This window comes from Saimiri boliviensis, chromosome 1 (assembly GCF_048565385.1).
Source record: "Saimiri boliviensis isolate mSaiBol1 chromosome 1, mSaiBol1.pri, whole genome shotgun sequence".
NCBI classification, from domain to species: Eukaryota; Metazoa; Chordata; class Mammalia; order Primates; family Cebidae; genus Saimiri; species Saimiri boliviensis.
The window spans coordinates 240,306,184-240,329,668 of record NC_133449.1 but is presented as its reverse complement, the minus strand read 5'-3'; the positions used below and the strand labels follow the sequence as shown (position 1 = coordinate 240,329,668).

At 38.2% G+C, this 23,485-nt stretch overlaps 1 protein-coding gene across 13 annotated transcripts in view; it reads left to right on the top strand.

Annotated features, from left to right (window-relative positions):
- The window catches only part of MAST4 (microtubule associated serine/threonine kinase family member 4), a 573,771-nt gene that overhangs the window by 498,489 nt on the left and 51,797 nt on the right, over positions 1–23,485 (top strand). For all 13 annotated transcript variants that reach the window (XM_074385270.1, XM_074385262.1, XM_074385256.1 and 10 more), the window contains 6 exons: positions 363–441; positions 6,430–6,587; positions 8,798–8,873; positions 10,629–10,838; positions 16,683–16,784; positions 20,414–20,546. In XM_074385270.1, the coding sequence (XP_074241371.1) occupies positions 363–441; positions 6,430–6,587; positions 8,798–8,873; positions 10,629–10,838; positions 16,683–16,784; positions 20,414–20,546 (758 nt within the window). The remainder of the gene's footprint in view (positions 1–362; positions 442–6,429; positions 6,588–8,797; positions 8,874–10,628; positions 10,839–16,682; positions 16,785–20,413; positions 20,547–23,485) is intronic.

Below are 23,485 nucleotides of genomic sequence, written 5' to 3'. Positions count from 1 at the left end.
TCTGGTTATCAGTTTCCAGATGAGCGTGTTTTTCCTCCTCCCTTTCTGTTGTTATTCATTTAAATCTGCTGAGTCTGACCATTGTAATTATCCCTGGTATTCATTTTGTCAAAGTGTATTAGTGAGACATCAATAATATGGATCAGCCCATTCACTTTCTACTTGTTTGGTTGTATTGATTCAGTTTAAATAAAAGTCAACCTACTGTATAATGTTTGTTTACCCTCACCCTTGCTGAACGTTTCCACATCCTCACAGACTATGTTTGTGTCATTCACTTGACTAAAAATACTTGGTTTCCCTGGGGTTCCCATGTGGCAGTACACCAGTGTTGGCCCAAGCTAAACTCACTTTCTCAATAGGACTGATGGACGACGCTGGTCATTGGCTTCTCTTCCTTCCTCTGGCTATGGGACAAACACACCCAGCTCTACGGTCTCCGTAAGTGCCTGACTTCTTTTTTTTCTCTCCCTGACAACAACAGAGCTATTACACAAGCAGTGTTTTCTCTGGGTGTTTCCCGGTAGGGAGGGGAAGATAAATTCCACGCATCTGCCACTCTGAATAAGCGACGCATCAAATGACGGCCTGACAAACAAAAAAAGGACATACTATCGCTGCAAGCTTTGAAACTGTAGTGCATAGATTAAGTTCCAGGATCACAAGTTTGGAAGAGACTGGAAGCTTTCATTTTAATAACGTTTGGTGTAGTTTGGGGGAAGAAACACAATCTAGTTTTATTGCTTTGGTTCCATGCCAGTGACATTAGTGCTACAAATGCCACTGAACTTTGATAGACTTCTTATGTTGCTTAGAGAGAGGTTTGTTTTGTTTTGTTTTCTCTCTCCTTCAAAGAAAAACTAAAAGGCAAGCCTTAATTGGTGCCTTCTAGGTAAGAACTTTCTTTTAAGAAAAGATTGAAACAACTTAGAAAAAGATTAAGATAAATACATAGAGACAAGGTGTATCTCTGAAAATAGGATAGAGGGAAAAGGATACTCTTGCCCCAAACTATCAACAAGAGATCTAGCAATTACTGGGAACAATTCAGTCGGTTAGATGTATTTTTTTTAGTTTGCATTAGTGGTCATGTGGAATCACTGTATCTGCAGGGCAGTAGAAACAAGCCTTTCATTGAGAAAGGCCTAGTAGGTTGTAGGTGTTCAATAAATGAAGTGATCTGGCTCTACTTGTGGCAGCCAGGAATGTGGACCTAGAGCCCCATTTTGTCAAAATCTCTGGTTTATTCTTTAGGGATATCCATCTATTGTATTTTTTATAGCCCCAGCACTGTTTTAAGCACATAGATTTAGCCACTTAATAATACTTGAATGATAAGAAACTACAGTTAAATAAACTCAAACTGATATCACCTCTGCCTTATACTGATATATTTCCAGAATTCCAAGTATAATAATATAATGTAGAGTTTCTGGAGTACCTTTAAAACCAAATTGTTAAAAGCTGTTGGGTTATTTTTACCATCTCCTTATGGTATTTCATTGAGCAGAGGTAATTTATTTTTCTATCCATTATTCCATTTTGTTGTGCTGTATGAGTCTATTGTCCATTTAGATCATATTTTTAGAAACATCCTAACAACATTGAGTGGTTTCAGAGGCACATTAGCATCAGTAAAGGATGCTTAAAAATCCTGAATAGCAGCAATTAAAAAAACTGTCAGTAAATAAGCTGGGAGCAGTGGCTCATGCCTGTAATCTCAGCACTTGGGAGGCCCCAGTGGATGGATCACGAGGTCAAGATATCGAGACCATCCTGGCTAACGTGATGAAACCCCATCTCCACTAAAAATACAAAAATTAGCTGGGTGTGATGGCACACACCTGTAGTCCCAGCTACTCAGGAGACTGAGGCAGGAGAATCACTTGAACCCGGGAGGCTGAGGTTGAGTGAGCCAAGGTCATGCCACTGCACTGCAGCCTGGGCGACAGATCGAGACTCTATCTCAAAAAAAAAAAAAATTGTCAATAAATAATACTGAAGTTACCCTTGATTCTTCTGGCAGTAACTATCATTGGTTATTGGCCAATATTTTAGACATGTCTTTTAATTCAATTTTTTAAAATTTCAGCGATATCACTTTGCATTGCCTTTAGTCAAGTTTTATTATAACTTGGACATAGAAATCTCTCTTTTGTGAGAAAAATAGGGTAGAGTTCAAGATTTGTATTCTTTCCATCTTTAGTAAGTCATTTACCATTTTTAAAAGTGAATCCATAAAAAAAGGTGAGCTACATAAAATTGGACCCTGTTTGCTACAAATAATTTTTAAATAATTTTGTTTATAAATACTTGTTATATGCCAGGCCCTGGTCTGACTTCTTAAACTGCATTGGCTCATTTAATCATAGCAACATATCCCCTATGATGTAATCACTGCTGTTGTTGTCATTGTATGGGCCAGAAATCTGAGGCACAGAGAAACTGTTTAACTGAGACACTGTTTACTATTCCCTTATTTTCTCAGTAAGTATACAGTAAGCGGTTTTAGAACCTAGTCTCTTGGCTCTTTTAAAGGAATTTACATGACATTTCTTGAAGTAAACCTTGTTTACTTTGACATTTCTTAAAGTAAACCTTGTTTATTAATGAAGCTGACCTGGTTATCAGTCAAAATGGAATCGTTGCCATCTCTAAATTCTTTATGTGCCTAGGAAGACACCCCTGAGACCGTTTTTAGTCATACACAATTGTGTTTCTAACAGCTCTGCTCTGAAGTGTTTATTTTATTGAAGGCATTAATATCATATAATTATTGGGCTCAATATTCCTGTTTGTCCTCCAAAATTAAATTTTAGCTTCCAGAATTACTCCTTTTGCCAAAAGACAGAGAGACTATTTAAATTATGGACTGCAAGTGCTGTAGTGTGACAGTTCAATTAATTTTTCTCCTTATTGGTTGTTGATAAAAGTGATGAGTGAAAACTAGAAAAGCTACCTATTTTTCTCAATTTCTTTGTGTTCTTATTCTTTAAATATTAGGGCAAAAAGCACAAAACTTCTTAGTAGTTGCAGTTTTTTCTTTTCCAAACCTAATCTGAATCACTGTTAGATTCTCATTTCCCTGGGTTAACCATTAGTCATTTAACCAATCAGAAATGTACTTTAGCTATTTAAAAAATCAAAATGTAGAATATATACAAATAAAATTGCAAGTGCTTTGAAAATGTAGTTTAAACTTTACAGATAATTTCAGCTGTTGACTGAATGCCAGACTGAAATGTAACCATTATAATACCTGTATCCTTTGGCTATTATGGAAATTACAAAATAGGTAAATGTTCAAAATGCTATATTCCAAAATTGGAAAGATTTGGCCTAATTAAGTAAATCAGTCCTCCCAGAGAGTATTCAGTGTTGAGTTTGTTGTAACATCACAGTTTTCAATTAAAATTAATATGTGGACCCTTTCCAATATATTCAGATAATAATTCTTAATTTGAAATAAGTATTATAGAATTGTAGCAGTAGGTAGACACTCTCCCGTATGTTTCTTACCAGATACGTTATTTTCTGCTGAGTGAAAGTACAGAAATAAGAATATAAATACTCATAAAAATATGAGGTATGTCTATAAAATGACATGATTTTAATAAAAAGTAGAAACTTGAATGTGCATATGAATATTATCCTTTGCAAAATGGTTACCTTGAGAGACTAAATGCTATTTGAGTGATATCATGACTCAGAACATGGTTTTGGAACTCTAACTGCCTCAGGAACTAGCAGCATAATTTTTTGTGTGACTCCATTCTTTGGACCCCTCTCTGAAGTCATAGATACTGTCCCGTGCAAGTACAGTTGCATGGTATCTTATGTGAGACTCTTGAGCCTGGTGTGTTTTGGAATTAATTTTCACTTTTAGAATGGTAACAGCCTGTTCAGTATTTAACAGACCAGCAACAGTGGGGCCAGCCACTCATAATCAAATATATTAATATTTTTATAGCAGCTTGAATCAACATTCACACTAAGTAGATTAAGTAAGTATTTTAAACAGCTTCCCATCAGTTCAGTTAGTGCTTTGCCACCAAAACAGATTACTGTAAACTTAGGAACAAACTTCGGAGTTTGTGAGTTTTGAAATCTTGTATATAGGATTGTGGACATTGATTCACCTTTGAGACGTATCTATAGATTCTTTTTTTTTTTTTTTTTTTTTTTTTTTTTGAGACAGAGTCTTGATCTGTCACCAGGCTGGAGTGCAATGGCGCGATCTCGGCTCACTGCAACCTCCGCCCCCCGGTTTCAAGCAGTTCTCCTGCCTCAGCCTCCCGAGTAGCTGGGACTACAGGAGCGTGTCACCATGCCCAGCTAATTTTTGTATTTTTAGTAGAGATGGGGTTTCACCATGTTGGCCAGGATGGTCTCCATCTCTTGACCTCGTGATCCGCCTGCCTCAGCCTCCCAAATATCTATAGATTCTTAGTTCTATTTTTCTGTTTGCTAATTTCTTTATCTTTCCTCTTATCACCACTGTTTAACTCCTGCTTGTATTGAGTTTATTTTTTTCCTTATTTCTTGACTTGACTTAGTTCCTGTGTTTTATTTCTTTTTTCCTAGTGAAAAGTGTTTAAGGCCGTAACTATACTTATTGAATGGAGCTTTGATTTGTCTCCTAAGTCTTTCTAGTAGTGTTCTCATTTTTTATGGCTTATAAAATAATCACATCACATTATAAAAATCCTTCTTTGTCTCAATATGTACTTGGTAAGTTGTTTTATAATTTCAAGTTATAGGAATAATTTTTAAGCTTTAGGCATTAATTTCTAGTTTTGCTGCATTGCAGTGCTTCAGTATTTATGAAGAGTATTCTTAATATAATGATGTTTTTAAAAAATGCTTACTAGAGCTGACATTTTTAAATAGGTAGTGTCTTTCAATATATGCTTATTCTAATGTGTTTCCATTTACTAAAAAATTTCTCAATCTCTTTTATTAGAATTACAGAGTTTACCTCCAACTAAAAATGAGAACAATTAATAGTTTCTTTGATTTTTAGTTAAATGTTTCGGATTGATTAAAAGCAGAGTTATTTAGCTGTTCACCTTTCCTATCTTTTCTTGTTTCAAATGTTGAATGATGGTTTTCAGAAAGCAAATCTGCAGGCATGGAACAAAAAAGTCACTACCAATTAAAGGGGTTTTTTTTTTAAGTGATAGTCTCAGCCCTCTCACTCCCCACAAAGAAAAGGAAGAAAGAAAATTCAATTTCAAATTTGAAAACAGTGGCTTTATTGTGAAAAGTATATTCTTTTTTTTGAGATGGAGTTTCGCTCTTGTTACCCAGGCTGGAGTGCAATGGCGCGACCTTGGCTCACCGCAACCTCTACCTCCTGGTTTCAGGCAATTCTCCTGCCTCAGCCTCCCGAGTAGCTGGGATTACAGGCACGCACCACTATGCCCAGCTAATTTTTTGTATTTTTAGTAGAGACGGGGTTTCACCATGTTGACCAGGATGGTCTCGATCTCTTGACCTCGTGATCCACCCCCTCGGCCTCCCAAAGTGCTGGGATTACAGGTGTGAGCCACCGCACCCGGCCTGAAAAGTATATTCTTTAGTCCCTCCCATTGTACCCATGGTACACACTGATGCATTATAAAGAGAGGTTTCATTACCTTACTGACAATCTCACATCATATCATTGATTTCATGTTATTAACCTAAAAGTCAGCATTTGATTTTGAGCAGCAGTAAACTTGGGGGTGCCACGTTCAATTGAGAACTAATCTGTGCTACAGTGCTCCCTAATGCCACTCAAGTGGTCGCTTTCTCGCTTTGGCTTTGACTGGTTCCAATCCATTTCCAGAGCCGAGGTTTTCTCCAGAGAGAAAACTATCTTTTGGGAAATTATTATTATTATTTTTTTTTCGTTTTTTTTTTGTTTGTTTGTTTGTTTTTTGAGACGGAGTTTCGCTCTTGTTAACCAGGCTGGAGTGCAATGGCGCGATCTCGGCTCACCGCAACCTCCGCCTCCTGGGTTCAGGCAATTCTCCTGCCTCAGCCTCCTGAGTAGCTGGGATTACAGGCACGCACCACCATGCCCAGCTAATTTTTTGTATTTTTAGTAGAGACGGGGTTTCACCGTGTTGACCAGGATGGTCTCGATCTCTTGACCTCATGATCCACCCGCCTCGGCCTCCCAAAGTGCTGGGATTACAGGCTTGAGCCACCGCGCCCGGCTCTTTTGGGAAATTATAAACAAATGAAGCAAAATACGGAAAGCATTTTGAATTCTGAGAGAGAACATCAAGGTATCCATTTAGGCAGTAGTTCTTATAACTTTAACATGAAAAAGAAACAATATAACGTGGTAGTATCACCCAAGTTTAGCTCATTGATCTCTCCTATTCATTTGAAGAGTTTCTTTCTGAGGTAGTCATGTGACCTCGCTTTGGTTTGTTTCAGTCATCCTGTTCCTCCCAGGAGAAGTTGCATCAGTTACCGTACCAACCAACGCCAGATGAGTTACACTTCTTATCGAAACATTTCTGTACCACCGAAAGCATCGCCGCTGAGAACAGATGCAGGAACACCCCGATGCGCCCCCGTTCCCGAAGTCTGAGGTATGTGGGCCTGGCTGAAAACCATTACTTAAATTGGATTCTCTATTTTCATACATTTTGAGTGAAGACTTAGGTCCTTTAGTTCATATGTGTGTTAACTGACTTGCAAACTCCTACAAACATAGTGTGATGTTTCCATGTATACATAATATTGTTAATTACCATTGAAGGGCATCTTATAATTTTCCCTTTAAATTCTCACAATTTGCTGATTGCAGCAGTAGTAGTAATCGTGATGGTCTTAGGGGACTACCTGTGAAAACATCCAGCCGTTGGAAATTTCAGGGCAGTGCAAAAGCAGTTAATATTATTATGTTAAGTGGTAACAGCTTGGTGGAAACAGGACAACAAGAATAGAAGGATTTTTTAAAATTCCAGGTTCCATATTACAAAATGTTAATCTTTTTATTCTCTCCTCTCATCATAAGTCTTACTTTCTCTAAGACTATGAACATATTTTTAGGAGTTGAAGTTTGTGGTTGCCAGATGTAGTCCACCTGACCTTGGGTATAGCCAGTTTTACTGTGAGTTTATTTCTTCAGAAAGCAGAATCTAAAACAGAGCTTTCCGTTAAGGATGTTTCTTAGGGAGTGCTTTTGAAATTAGCACCTGTGGGAGGGAAGGGGGAGGCAGGATGGGCAAAGGGAGAAGTCCAGCAGCCCTAGCCACTCCCCGGAGAGCCGAGGGACGACAGGACTCAGCAGAGTTGCTCTTCTGGCCCAAATGTGTCTTCCTGTATATTCCTACGTCAGTCATTGGGTCCCTCACTGGATGTGGCACCCTGGGAAAGACTCAGCTTTGGGAACGATGACTCCTTGCAGCCATCCCTGCAGGGACTGACAGCTGAAGGTTTCGATAAACAGCACTCCTAGCAGCAGGGTAACAGGTCATTCTTTGAAGGAGGGATCAGGACAGGGCATCACCTCATGCACTGCAGTATGAGATCTTGAGGCTATAGAATTAGTGCCGTGGCTTCTGCCTGTAGTCCAGCACTATTGGAGTCCAAGGAAGGTGGATCACAAGGTCAGGAATTTGAGACCAGCCTCGCCAACATGGTGAAACCCTGTGTCTACTAAAGACACAAAAATTAGCTGGGCATAGTGGTGAGCGCCTGTAATCCCAGTTACTCAGGATTTGGAGGCAGGAGAATCACTTGAAACTGGAAGGTGGAGGTTGCAGTGAGCTGAGATTGTGCCACTGAACTCCAGCCTGGGCAGTGGGGCAAGACTCTGTATCAAAACAAACAAACAAACAAAAAATGCACTTTGATATATTGATTATATTAAAAAATTATTTATTAGGTGATCAGTTGAATATCAAAGCTTAATGAGAACAAATTTCCCTTTGTATATTTTCTCTTCACTTAGTCTCATAAACTAATACTAAAGATAGCCACACTGGATAATTGTGAGACATGTCAGATTATTCTGATATGGAATTAACAACTGGTTTTCCTACTTCATCTACAGGCACTGTGTTTTACTACATTGGTGCCATTTTTTGTTTTATTAAAGGAATTTCAAAGATGCATAGCATAAGCTGTATCCACCCAGGAGTATAAATACACTGAAATTACACAACTACATACAACTGGGAAGGAAGATGAACCTGCTATTGAAAGAGTAAAGAAAAATGCACAACAGTTGTATGCCTCTGTTTCATATTATATATAATGCCTACCTCAGCATCCCAAATAAATATTTGCTAGGCTAGAAAATGGATTTCAATTATAATACCTGTGCCATTGAAGACTCCCAGACCTCTTCAGTGGTGTGTGGCAGAGCGCAGGTGTATGATAAAAGTGTGAAATCACACTGTTAAACGTGTCCTAGATGTTGCTGTTTGTAGCTACCCTATTTTGTTTTATTTTGCGGTTTATTAATTGTTTTCCATATCTCATGCAAGCTCATACTACATGCAGAGTATAATTTCAGTTTATGTTTTCTGAACTAGTATTGTATTGTAACTGTGATGATTTTTGTGGCATTCCACTTGAGCTTTCTTTTTCAGTCCTATTCAAAGTGTCTCTGTGTTTGTGGGTATGTATGTGTGCACGTGTACTAATGACTGATTTTGTAGTTTATTATCTAATATTCTTTTCTTACAAAGATTGCATAGTGTTTTTGATGCAACTGACTGTTTATAAATAGAAAGCTTATTTTCATTTCATACTGTGGCAAGTTTAAAAGGCTAATTTGCTTTGCTTGCAGCCCTGGACGTTCTCCCGCCTGCTGTGACCATGAAATAATTATGATGAACCATGTCTACAAAGAAAGGTTCCCAAAGGTAATGAATTGAATTGAAGATGCCTAGCATCTAAATGAACAAGCAGCATAGATTTAGAGTCTGTAAGGTGGTTTTGTTAGGGGAAGTAAGGGTCCAATCTGGTAATGATTTGCATAAAACACCTCCATAGTCTTCTTAGAAAGAAAAAATAACTAAAAAAAAAAAATATTAAGCTAACAACTGCTGAGAACTAGCTGTGCTCTCTCTGTGTGCTGAGCTGGATCTAAAGTGAACCCTGCCACTTGTGCACCACACACGGGGTGGGCCTGGTGAGGTACCATAGGGAGGGTCTACTTTGAAAGGCCTCTAGACTGTGCGTCTTGTACCCATGTTCTGGGCCTGCTGCTGTATTTTAAGTAGAGACTGCTTTTCTCCATTAGAAGTCTGTAGGTTAATACATCATGAGAGTTGTTGGTTTTCTTTTCCCAACCTTACTTTTCTGTGATTTCCCATCTCTTTAGATATTGTATTTCTAACCCTATTAATTTAGAAGAGAAGGCACAGTTGTTGTGTTCCCCAGTTCGACTGGTGGAAGGAACGTGAATTGAGACAGCAATTGTGAAGAGTTGCTGCCAAGCGCCTGGCTGCAAGGACCTGCTGTCACATGGTCTCATTAGCTCACCTTGTTTCCACGTCTTTCCCACCAAAGCGTTTCTGCACATTTGGGAGAAGGCCACCACCACTCTCCATGCTTTTTCTGATCCACCCCCACAGCCTGTGTTGCCCTAAGCAGGACAACAAATGAAAATCTTTGGTTTCATAAATCAAGAGTAGAGTACTTATTATTTGTAACAAACCCAACATTGATGTCATTGATTAAAGCGGTTTTAGCTGTTTATCACATGTCACTTGCTCACCAGGGAAACAGATACTGACTGTTACCTAGTTAATGAAGGTTAGGATATTAAAGAGGGGGAGGAGGAGGGAGGAAGAAAAGGTAGTCTCCCTGCATATATAATTAATGTAAGCAAGGAATGTGGATTAGGTAGTGGGTGACCAGAGAGAATGGAATGAAAGTTGGAAAGGAAATTTTAGATTTATTTTACTAAGGCAATCCCCTGGGCCTTTTGCGTACGATGTAGCTTTTCAGAAAAAGAATATGCCGTAAGATATGTGCTCCTGGCACATTAAAACCTAACCAAAAAGACACATTTTTGGCTTAGGTTGTAGAACTGTAGAAACATCCTGATGTTTAAGTACAAAAACATAAAGAAATAATTGATATTTTGGACAGCCCGTCTGAAAGAGCCCAAGATCTTAAATGAAAGCATAACAATTCACAGATACCATTTGAGTTACTTGAAGAAGCTTACAGGGACCATTCTATGTTTGATAGAACTCAGAAAAGGGAGATTATCATTCTGAAATACTCATTTTACTTATGTATCCTCAGATTTTTATTTCACATGCTGAGGGTGCTGCTACTTTTTTTAGGAACAGTTTTAGCTTCACAACAAAATTGAGCAGAAGGTACAGAGATTTCCCATGTACCTGGGAAGGCTATGCATGTGCACCCCCCACAAGCATTAGGGTTCACTCACCCTTTGTGTTGTACAATCAGTAGGTTTGGACGAATGTGTAATGACATGTATGTGCCATTATTTTATCAGAAGTGAGCCTTTTAAATTTAATTTCTACAATCCTATTTAACAACTTGTGGACGTCTCTGAAAATGCTATAAAAATGTGATGGTTGAATTGTTTACATGTATGTTTTCTCATATTACATCTGTGTATGTGTGTCTTCTCTAAATAGGCTACTGCTCAGATGGAAGAACGTCTAAAGGAAATTATCACCAGCTACTCTCCTGACAATGTTCTACCCCTAGCAGATGGAGTGCTTAGTTTCACTCACCACCAGATTATTGAACTGGCTCGAGATTGCTTGGATAAATCCCACCAGGGCCTCATCACCTCACGATACTTCCTTGAATTACAGCACAAATTAGATAAGTTGCTACAGGAGGTAAGAATCATATACCATACAGTTTTCTGATTTATTTGGCTTTTCCTTGAAAAAAAATTTTTTTTTATTTTTTTGCTTACGAATTATAACCATGAGATGGAGTTCACATTCTAGAGAAGCAAAGAAGAAGGAAAAAACAAAAACAAAACAAAAAAACACCTCATGATTGCTACTTGCCATAAATTGATTCTGGTCATTATTTATAGTAATAGAAAATTAAAGCAATAACCTTTACAGGAACCTTGGGACCCAACAATCTATGACTCTAGGATAAGTAGATTGTGAAGGATTTTGAAGCAGTGATTTTTCCGCCTTTAACCATAAAGTTTTAAATTGCCTGAGTGTATGTGTGTTATTTGATGATGCTATCTAGTTCTAATATCTGAAAAAGCTAAATGGAAAATTGCTGGCTTCTTCCGGGCTGTGTGTTCTATTAATTAACCGGCATGTGGTGTTGGGTAGTAAACGGCAACTTATATTTTCATTAGTGTCAGTTCTTCTTTTAACAAAATATCCAATTTCCAAAATGACAGATAAACACAGGACCTATCTAACACTTGCATGCCTAGCACCTGATAACACCCAGGACAGGAAGAAAGGCTGTATGGGGAATGGAATGCATGTGTAATACTGCTCTTCTGACTGAAATTGACCAGCCACAGCCTGCAATGAAGCCTGTGTATTTGTATACATTGTATTTCTGTATCTCACAGGCCACAAATTATACCTTTGTAAAAACATAATTATAGATAGTTTCTGCTGAACATGAATATGTAAATAATTGCAGAAAACTGAAGGAAAGTATTAGCATCCTAATTTTTGAGAACTCTACCTGTCCTTGCCCCTGCAGAATTTAGCTGGTGAGATAATATCCTTCTCTGGCTGGCAGCTGCTGCTTTTGTCCCCTTTGCCATCTAGACCTTCTGTCCTGTTTCCCGATTTCTCACATTGCGGCCGACTGCAGTCCACTGAAGCAGTGCCTTTCAGACTGTCCTTAGGGGTGAACACATTGTTTTGGGGTTCTTCTGTCAATTTCTTACTTGGCATGGACCTGTTCTCTCCCATAAAGTAAAAGGAAAATGAGTTGTACAGGAAAATGATCATGGGGTTTCCTGGCAATGTAAAGTTACTAAATGAGTTACATTACAGTGTAAAATTGCTGTAAGAGTTGCCATATGCTTAAAATTGTACTTACCTCGTCACACACAGATAACAGTTCGTGGACTGGCCCCAGTCTGCATGCTGCCCTTTGACTGCTCTGCACTACAGTAGAAAGTCTCTGTGGGCAGGGACATTGTGTGTTTTGTTCACCCCTAGGGTGGTGTGTGACACGTAGAAGGAATTCAGTATTTTTTGAGTGAATGGCTTCTGTTATCCCTCAACTCACTGACATCCTCCTTCCTGTCATATCCACTGGACATTTTACTGGAATGTCACTGCACTCAGCAATATTAGAACCCTCTTTTTCTCTGCCTTCCTTTTAACTTATTATTCTTGGGACATCTCTGTCCATTTCTTCTCTGCTTCTTCCAGGGGTTTCTCTTCTAACCCCTGTTTTCTACAGGGTTACCCATGATCTCATCCTTAGTCCACTCCTCCTCCCTCTCTCCTAGTGATCTTGTTGGCTGTCTTGAATTAAAGACCTACAGATTCTAATGGCTTCAAATCCTTATCTCAGACCAGTAGTCATGTCTCACATTTCAGAATCATGGGTCCACCTGCCTACTGAATATCTTTCTACCTGGACAGCCCACGGAAGCAGCAGTCCCAAGGTATCTAAAACTAGACTCAGCATTTCCTCAACCACACATGCTTCTTCTGAATTCTTCTCATCTATCGTTGGTACTGCCATCTACCTAGTCTCCTGCTAGAACTGAGAATACTAGACTCTCTCTTTCCCTTCATCAAGCAACCCATTAGACCTTGGTAGTTTACTTCCTAAATATTTCTGCACCCCTTCTTTCCTGTTCTATAATCACTACCTGGCTCAGACCCTCATCCAGCTCAGACCTTCATCCTCACGAGTCTGCCTTCCTCCAGTCTTAACTCTTCAAATCCATATACTTTTATGCAGCTGCAAGAATATCTAAAACCCTTTGTTGGCTCTATTCTGCCCTTAGATAAAACCATACATGGCATGTGGCTGTGCCCTTCCTCTCAGTGCATTTAGCCATAATGCATTGTACTGATCTCTGTCGTCTCACTTCACCAGCGGACAGGAGGCTCTTTGAGGAACAGGAGTCATCTCTAACTCCCGGTGCCAAGTTCAGTGTGTGGTGTTTACTGGTTCCTCAGAAACCATGGAAGGGAGGAAGGAAGAAAATAGACAAGACTGCATGCCAAAATATTCAACCTATTATAATGTATCAAGTAATCTAATTATGCTGTTGCTTTAATCAAATTAGAGTCCAGAAAATGCTGGAAACACTGTGCATATTACTATTTAGGAGACTATTTTGAAAGTTATGTTTGCTAAATGGTGCACTTTTTAACAGAAGAGGCAGACACAGGAATTCTGTAGTCAGCCTCTGTGAGATACTCCTAATTCTGCAGTTCTGTCCCAGGATATTACCATAGTTACCAGCTTAGTCCTCTGTTTTTCATTCCTTTATAGGCATGCCCAGGAAAGAGTAGGATTGCTATCCAAAGCTATTTACACTGAAATCCCCTACTTAATTTTGTTTCTGTATGACAGACCCAGCAGTGTTTCATGACAATTAAAATAAAATCTTAGGGTTTCACAGATCATGTGGATGGACCCTATTACTATTTTTAAGATACTGATTTTTAAAGAAATTTCTTTTTTGGCCAGAGAAGCATGTATATTTGCGGCATAAAGATCTTGTTGGGTATAAATAAGAATGGTTTCTAGTTTATCTTTATAGATAAAGAGCTTCCTTCCATCCTTTTGTAAAAATTTAAACTATTTGCATAATCACATTTACAGTGTTTTTCCAGAACTTGGAGCTAATTCGCTGCAGTGGGGCTTACCCTTTTTAGATAGAGCCAAATTGTGGAACTTGCCTTCGTTTCCCCAGGATGCAGCTCCCAACTGTGACATTCTGTGCTCTGTGGAGCTATCTCCCAGCCATTGTCCTCATTGTCTGTTTTTTGCGTAACCCACGTAAAATCCCCCTAAGATTTGAGCAGCTTAATGTCTTGTTAAATTCCTCAGGCCTTAGACAATTCCAGATGAATGCTTTTATGTCTCCATTCTTTTTGTCCTTAGAGAAGTTTAGCCAAATAAAATAAAATACATAGGAAGCTCTAACCTACTCTCTCAAATTTGGGTCATGGTTATGTTGTTGTTGTCGTTTTTGAGATGGAGTCTCGCCCTGTCACCCATGCTGCAGTTCAGTGACTCAATCTCCGCTCACTGCAACCTCCGCCTCCTGGCTTCAAGTGATTCTCCTGCCTCAGGCTCCTGAGTAGCTGGGACTACAGGCACGTGCCACCATGCCCAGCTAATTTTTTGTGCTTTTAGTAGAGATGGGGTTTCACTGTGTTAGCCAGGATGGTCTCCATCTCCTGACCTTGTGATCTGCCTGCCTTGGCCTCCCAAAGTGCTGGGATAACAGGTGTGAGCCACCGTGCCCAGCCATGGTTATGTTTTATAGTGGCCATCCCTTAAAATGCAGACACAGGGTATCCATTAGTGTTTCCCCTTTGGGGCTTGCTAGTAACAGCCAGGAAGCAGTTTCTCTTCGAGGGCTAATAGTGTCCTTATTTTATGTTGTTTTAACAGAGCTTCTTCCCCACACTTAAGTTAGTAGATAAAATACTGTTTGAGTTAATGTAAATTATATGTTTTAGCCCTGGTTGTGGCTGATCATTCTTAGAAGTAGGAAGTTGGAATGAATGGATTATTTTTATGATTTTTGAATTGGAATTTCTTTAAACTGACTTTTTAAGTTTATTAAGATATAAAGTTCTCCTTTCTCTTTGAAGGGACAACCAAAATGCATTTAAGCTTTTCAGATTTTCCTTATATTCCTGAATTTATAAATCAAAAATTGTTATAGTAAGAAGAAAGTTCAATATCCTGTTCAAAGTGTCAACTAGGAAGTTAGGTAGTTTTTTACTTCATCTTTAAAGTTTTGTGTTTAGTTTGGTTGACGATAAACCATAAAGAAGATGTAACCATATTTCTTGGCATTCAGTGGATCTTCCAAAAATCTATTTTTGTTGCAAAGCAAAAATTGGGAAGAAAATTTAAAGGCAGTTTTAGTATTTGAGATGCATATATGTATGCACATCGTTATATATGTTGTAGCATCCTTCCTGCTTACTAGGACCTGTTGTTATAGTTACTAGTTGGTTTTCTTTGAACATATTCTATTCTATGATTATTCACCAATGGTCATTTTTCCTTTTTTTTTTTTTTTTTTTAATTTCAGAAGTTAACTGTTTTACTTTTGCCTGTGTATGGTTTCTGTACCTGTGTTTTGGAAAATGGCTTTTGATTTGATGGCTTAAATTCAGCAGACATATTACTTCTGAGTACAATCATTTTTTATAAATTTTGTCTGCCAGTTCTTTTCATGAGAGTAGGGGATTGGTCCTTGTCATGGTAAAGCACCTTCAAGAATGATTGTAAATATTTATTACTGTGTCTGTGAAATTATATTATGTTGTACCAGCATCACCTTGATGTGATTTTTAAATCCTTAGAGGAAAATAAATCATAAAAACAAAGATTAAGAAAGCTTAAAAGTGAACATACAGGGAAGTTTACATTAAAACCTCTAAAACTTGTTTTATGTCTGTCTTAATATAGATTTATCTGATTTTTTTTCCAGAAAATATTATTGAAAATGTAAATGACTCTTAACAAACAGCTTTGCTCTCAGAATATTTGTTTTGCTTGGGCAACATATAAAATAAAATTTTAAAAGATTTTAAGTTAGTTAAATTTTACCAAGTTAAGTGCCTAGGTATTATTTATTCAGTGTGTGAGGCTAAATTCACATTTACATACCCAGGTATAGATTGAGCATCCAAACTCCAAAATGCTCTAGAATATGAAACTTTTTTAAGCACCAACATGATAACACAAGTGGAAATTCTCATACTTGACCTCATGTGATGAGTTCACAAAATTCTTAAAAAATATTGTATAAATTTACCTTCAGGCTGTATGTATTAGGTGTACAAGAAACATATGAATTTTGTGTTGAGACTTGGATTCCCTCCTCAAGATTTCTCATTATGAGTATGCAAATATTCCAAAGTTTGAAAACAATCAAAGACTTTTGGTCCCCAGCATTTTGGATACAGGATACTCAACTGGTATGAACTTTATCCAGCTAACACTTGAAAAAAGCATTGCACCCTTCTTAGGTATGATGATATAACTAATTTATAGGTGAATCATATTGTATATGTGAAATATATTTCAAGAATGTGTTAAGTGTCCAGGATAACAGAAGCAGTCCTTCACTATATTAGCCATTCTTATGTCCAAGATGGTCTATCTGGAAAATTAAGGTTCTTGATCAGCTTTTTACTCTACTTGTGCCATGTACTTAATGTGTTGTAAACTTTTAATGTCTCCTTCATTCATGGTTCACATTAAGCACCCTTTGATTTGATTTTTAGCACAGATAATCTATCAGAGCTTTGCAATTAAGATTTAGCTAATAGAAAGATTTTGTAGATATAGGCGTTTTACGGTGTTCATTTATATACAGATAATGTCTGTTCTTTTTGTCAGTCTTTTAACAGTATTTTCAAAATCACTCCATTTTTTTAACATTTGCGATATCTAATTAGCATGCTTTGCTGATTTGCTTTTCCATTTAGTGGAGCAACTGCATCATCACTCTCTTTATGGCTTTTTCATAGGCTCATGATCGTTCAGAAAGTGGAGAGTTGGCATTTATTAAACAACTAGTTCGAAAGATCCTAATTGTTATTGCCCGCCCTGCTCGGTTATTAGAGTGCCTGGTAAGTTGCCCCTCAATTTAACTGTATTATTTATTGTTAACTAGGAAAGCAGTAACCATCAGAAAGCGCCAGCTTCATTTGGTTTCAAACACCAGAGCTAAATGGAAAGAGTCGGGGGAACTACAACTTGTGAATGATTATGATGACATTGATATGTGACTTGTCCTTTGTGATTTTAAAGAGACTTCTAGTACTTTTGCTGTATTAAGTGATAGTCATATCATATTCTAGTCAAACTTGAAATATAATCATGAAATAATATGCTTGACCTTAGCATAATTACTTTATGTCACAGCTAATTTAAAATGCTTGCTGTATCTCACTTTTTTGGAGTTGCCAAGATGCAGAGACAGAATAGAGATAAATGCAGAGATAAATAGTGACCTGTGATTATAGTTATTATTTGTCTCTAAAATGTGGCAAGTTAGAAAATAAGTGTTGGCTAGCATCCCATTTGGGAAAATACAGTAGAGCCTCATGTAGACCTGAAGGAATGAGACTTTTAGAGATGATTAGTTTATTTTGACAATTATATATTTTTGGCTAGGCTCAGTGGCTCATGCCTGTAATCCCAGCACTTTGGGAGGCTGAGACGGGTGGACTACCTGAGGTCAGGGAGTTCAAGACCAGCCTGGCCAACATGGTGACACTCTGTCTCTACTAAAAATACAAAAATTAGCCAGGTGTGATGGCACATGCCTGTAATTGCAGCTACTCAGGAGGCAGAGGCAGGAGAATCACTTGAACTCCAGAGGAAGAGGTTGCAGTGAGCCGAGATCACGCCACTGCACTCCATTCTGGGTGACAGTATGAGACTCTTGTCTCAAAGAATAAAAAATAAAAATAAAAAAGGAATACAATTATACAGTTTGGTCAGTGATCATTTTCCTGTTTAAAAGTTTTTATGAAATTCCGATTTGAGGTTTCAGTTAAAACTGTGAACAAATATTAAGCTGTGGACATAAAATAATTCTTATGTCCACAGCTTAATATTTGTTCACAGTTTTAACTGAATATAGGGTAATATAGCATCAAAACTCACTTTTAAGTTCCACTGGCTATTAAGGTAATTATAACACCGCATACGACACAGCTTTTCAGAAATCCACACACATATATAATGCGTATATGGTTGCAGTACTTTGGTCTTGCCCTTATTTTAACTACCATCCGTAATGGTTTATAATGGTGAAATAGTCACAACACCATAAATGCATATCAATGCCTTGTAAGACACAGAAAGCAAAATCTTGAGAAGAAAGATAGGGATTGGAAGGTGTAGAAAAGGACTGTTTATCAATGGTGAGGACCCTTAGAATCATAGACTTAAAGACACCATTTGACACTGAGTGTCTCTGGAAGGCTAAAAGGAAAAAAAATATCATGGATGCCTCAGGGAGAACTGGGAGAAGAGTTAGTAAACTTTTTACTGCCTCTCCTGTTGTAGCTTTTGAATTAGGGACTACATGTTGGTACTTCCCACAGTTGTTTACTTTAGGGGAAGGTGTCATTTAGCATTAAAATTTGTTTTTATGGGCAATAGCAGATATGCTAAGGGCAGATCTTGCTTTAAAGGAGGAAATTAACTTTCTACAGTAATCACTCATAATCAGAGGAGAAAAAATATAGCTTCTCAAAGATAGAAACGAGTGAACTTAGAAGTAGCTCAGAAATACTGCTGCTTTCAAAGTACTATTTAAAGCTTAGATGAAACTGGAGTTTCATTGTATTAGGGGATGCTTCCTCCATCCTACCATCTTATCCCTACAGTACCCAGGCTTGCTCTGTCAGTCACTGAAGTGTTATGTATGTAAAAGGCACTGAGTATTTATACTGGTTTGACTTTACTCCATTTGCAGCAAGTTTTTTTTTGAATATGGCCTTTAGAAACTCTTGTGTAATTCTCAGGTGAAATGCTGAGATTCCAAACTTGCCTATTTCCGGGATTAATCAAAATGGGAAAGCTCCCGGGGAAAAAATTTCAGGAAATATAACTGACATTAATAACTGGGCTTTAAATCTATAAGCATAATTGTTTACAACACATGAATCTATGCCCTTTGGTATATGCCCTTTGGGCATAGAAGAAAAAACCAAACTTGGTTTCTCCTGCTATAGTCTCACAACATGATTCTGACACCAGTTGTGCGAGAACCCCAACACAACAAGCAAGCAAGCAGTTCTGCAGCAGACACCAGCTGGGTGTCCTTCAATTCCACTCCAACACTGTCTACCCAGAGATAGCGTCAGATCCCACAGGTTGAGGGGTCAGTTCCACAAGAGTGCCCCTATTTCTGGTGCCACTTGTAAGCTCCACATTATTTCACCTGTGCTTCTCACCATCTGGCTGTAAACCCAGGTTCCCATGACCCTCTCTTTGGGTTTGATTAGTTTGCTAGAGCAGCTTACAGAACTCAGGGAAACACTGAGGTTTACCAGTTTATTATGAAATACATTAAAAACTGTGCAGATGATGAGCTGCATAGGGTGAAGCTTGGGGAAAGGAGTGCAAAGCTCCATGGGTACACTACCTTCCAGAAAACTCCACACATTCAGCTATCCGGAAGCTCCCCAAATGTAGTCCTTTTGGGTTTTATGGAAGCTTCATTACATAGGCATGTTTGATGACATCATTGACCATTCGTGATCTGCTTAACCTTCAGCCCCTCTCTGAAGTGGAGGTGAGGATAGGGCTGCAACTCCCAATCCTCTAATCCTATGGTAGGTTCCCCAGACAACCTGCCCTCTTCCAGAGACTTACCCAGGAGTGCCCAGCCGCCAGTCAAGTCACTAGAGTACACAGAGCCACTTATTACTTTGGATATTCCAAGGGTTTCAGGAGTGGTATTTCAGAAAACAGGATGAAGACCAAAAATACATTTGATAGTATTACAGCATTCATCTGGAGCGTGGTGATCCTGAAGATTTTTATTACACACTATAAGCAACAGACACACACACACACACACACACACACACACACACACACACACAAATTAAATAGATAGGAAAAATATATTCCCAAAATTTTATAAAAGACAGAGGCTTTAATTTCCTATTTTTATTTCTTGGTCTTTACATTATGTGAATAGTAGTAACTTAATTTTATAGGTAACTAATAAAAAAATAGTATCTTTGAAGTTTTTCTTTCTGATGTTTTTGGATACTCCTATATTAAGAGAGTTTCCTGCAGCATTTTTGAGTAAATGCATTCTAACATTCCTTTCGTTGCTGGTTGAGTGGAGAGAGAAATTGAATCTCCAGTCTTCTGGATAGAAATTTCCAGATTTTATAACTTTGCTAGAAAGGCACAATTAAAAATCAGACCTGTTCATTTCTGATGAGATAGATCTTAAGTGGAGCATAGTACCTTCATAGTTACATTACAAGCAAATTGGAAATGATCATTATCTTTGGGTTATCAAGTGCATAAATGTTTTGGCTTAGAATATGAATAGGCTTCAAATATGACATGAGAATTACATACATTTTAAAGCCGTTTGCCTCATTTCTGTGTAAGTGACCTAAAACCGTGTATATCCAGCAGTTTTATTGTGAATGGGATTTATATACTAAAACCTCAAGACAATTTTGGCTCAAAGAAGTATCCATCTGTGTTTGTCTTCTAGGAGTTTGATCCGGAAGAATTTTACTACCTTTTGGAAGCAGCAGAAGGCCATGCCAAAGAAGGACAGGGTATTAAAACTGACATTCCCAGGTACATCATTAGCCAACTAGGACTCAATAAGGATCCCTTGGAAGGTAAGTTCCTGGACTGGTCCTAGCTTTGACTTTGTTTATGTACTGTCGCCTCATAGAAGAAATCTAAGTGGCAGATCTTTATTTTTCCTTATGTTTTGGCTCTATCTGTTGAAAAGTCCGTATTTGGGGACTGGTTGCTATTTGAAGAAAATAGGTATAAATTGGGTCCTGAGACGGGAATGAGCATGGCCCATTTTGTGTCTGTCTAGAGTGTGGGTCAGGCCTTGACGTCCTAGAAGCCCGTCAGCCTGAGAATGCCAGAGTGTCCCGGAAGGGTTTCGATTTCAGTCTTCACTAAGTAGTTTTTCTCTTGCAGAGCTCAGTTGGGCTCTTCTTGAGAGTACTTTTAATTTTTAAAATGTTGCTAAAGAAATTATCATTAATTAAACTGACATTTTAATTTGGAAGTAATGTAATAGATGTTAGATTACTTTAAATTGAATACAGTATTCATAGGTATATTCTTGTTTACTTAAAGTATAAAAAAGTTATATAGAGGAGAGTTTTTTTAAACTTATAAAAGGATTTATAGGCTGGGCACAGTGGCTCACACCCGTAATCCCGGCACTATGGGAGGCCAAAGTAGGCAGATCACAAAGTCAGGAATTTGAGACCAGCCTGGCCAATATAGTGAAACCCCTTCTCTACTAAAAATATAAAAATTAGCTGGACATCGTGGTGTGTGCCTGTAATCTCAGCTACTCGGAAGGCTGAGGCAGGAGAATTGCTTGAACCCAGGAGACAGAATGCAGTGAGCCGAGATGGCACCACTGTACTCCAGCCTGGGCTACAGAGTGAGACTATGAGACTGGGTCTCAAAAAAATAAATGTAAAAAAGGATTTATGGTGATTCACATTTTAAAATAATATTATTAAATTAAATACAGAGAATAGGAAGCATCCTGCTAGTGAATTTTGAAAAAATCTGATATAGGTAAAACACTCCCCCCACAACCTGTTCCTGTTTATGATGATTTAGGATTATCATTTGTAGCATTTAGGTTATATACTCCCCAAAACGACTCAAAACTATCATTGACTCCTTGATTCAACATTGTCTTCCTGGTTCATTAAATTGAATTTGCAAACAGTGTTTATCTTGTTAAATTGTTTGTAATGGTGGTAAATGTTGTCAGAGAGATTTTCCCATCTGAAGCCAGGAAACCTGCTGCTCTCTGCCCTGCACTCCAGTTTCCCGGCTTTGTTTGCTTCTATGGCCATCATATCTTTGCTTCCAGTGAAATGATGCATGCATTACTGTGAGATAATGCCAGATAAATTTATACTGTACTGAAAGCAATTCCACAACAGATTCATCACTTATCAGAGACTGGTGGCTGCTTTTCTGAAAAGTTCCCTGGGGAGAGATTTTTCCCCATGGCTTTTAAATTACCATCTTTACCTTTTTGAATCATGAGTCTTCAGAAATGGTTTAAATCAATGAAATAAAAAGGGCAGATGTTTAATGGTATTTAGATGAGTTTTAAAAATCACTTCAGGCATTACAAAATGATGCCTTAGCTTCCTGCTTCAAAAGCTGACTCTTGGTTCCATTCCATTACTACCCACTGCTTACAAATAATATGTATTTCTCAGATAATAGTTACTTAGCAGAAATTCTGTTTAAAACAGAGCCATCTTTTAATTTGTTTTTTTATGAAAATAGTTGGAGTAGGGGAGGCTGTCAAAATAGATTATAGTGACTCTTCACACCGATGTAGTTAAGATTGAGTCAGCTCTTGAGTCGTAGACCAAGTGAGTTCTTTAGTTTTCTTACCTGGCAATAGCTATCACAGTAGGCTGAACTTTGGTAGGTGAATAACCTGAGGCCAATGTATAAACTATCTTTATAGAGGCTCTAAAAAAAATGAATAGTGATCTTTGACAAGTTCAGAGTTTAATCACTGGGAATTGTGTTATTTTTTAACTGCTGACCCTTAATTTATGATCTGAGGTTAGGTTTTGTCTTTTGTTGTTTTTATTTTTTTTAAATTTCTCACTCTGATGCCCAGGCTGGAGTGCAGTGGTGCCATCTCAGCTCGCTGCAACCTCTACCTCCTGAGTTCAAGCAATTCTCCTGCCTCAGCCTCCTGAGTAGCTGGGACTACAGGTGTGTGCCACTATGCCCAGCTAATTTTTGTATTTTTAGTTGTAATGTGGTTTCACCATGATGGCCAGGCTGGTCTTGAAATCCTAACCTCAGATGATCCACCCACCCCAACCTCCCAAAGTGCTGGGATTACAGGTGTGAGCCACCATACCTGGCCCTGAGGCTAGTTTTTAATCTGTTTATAAACATTTGAAATATGACTTTTCCACATAATTTAATAAACAATTACACCAAGAAGAGTGGATCACCTGAGGCCAGGAGTTAGAGACTAGCATGGCTGACATGGTGAACCCCCATCTCTACTAAAAATACAAAAATTAGTTGGGTGTGGTGGTGAATGTCTGTAGTCCCACCTAGTTGGGAGGCTGAGGCAGAAGAATCGCTCAAGCCTGGGAAGCAGAGGCTGTAGTGAGCCAAGATTGCACCACTGTACTCTAGTCTGAGCGACAGAACAAAGCTCCTAGAAATAAATAAATAAGTAAATAAACAATTAAAAACTTTGATTATTCCACATTTGTTTTCCTTTCTTGTTAGCATCTAAACCAATATACCTTAGGCCCGTCCTTTGAAGGTTAGGAATTGGGAGTTTCGGAGTTGGGCTGCCCAGGTTTACACCCTGAGCCAGCACTGCATGCTCAATGTCCGGTTATTCTAGAATCTAGAATTTATAAATTTTTATCTAAAGGTAATACTCCAATGTTGTTTTGCTTTGGATATGTGAACCTTGACCATCCAAATTGATGTGCCTCAGTTCTTCGATAAAAATGAGGTAATAATAGTATTTATTTATAGGATTGTTTTGAGGATCATGTGTTTATCTTTGTAATTG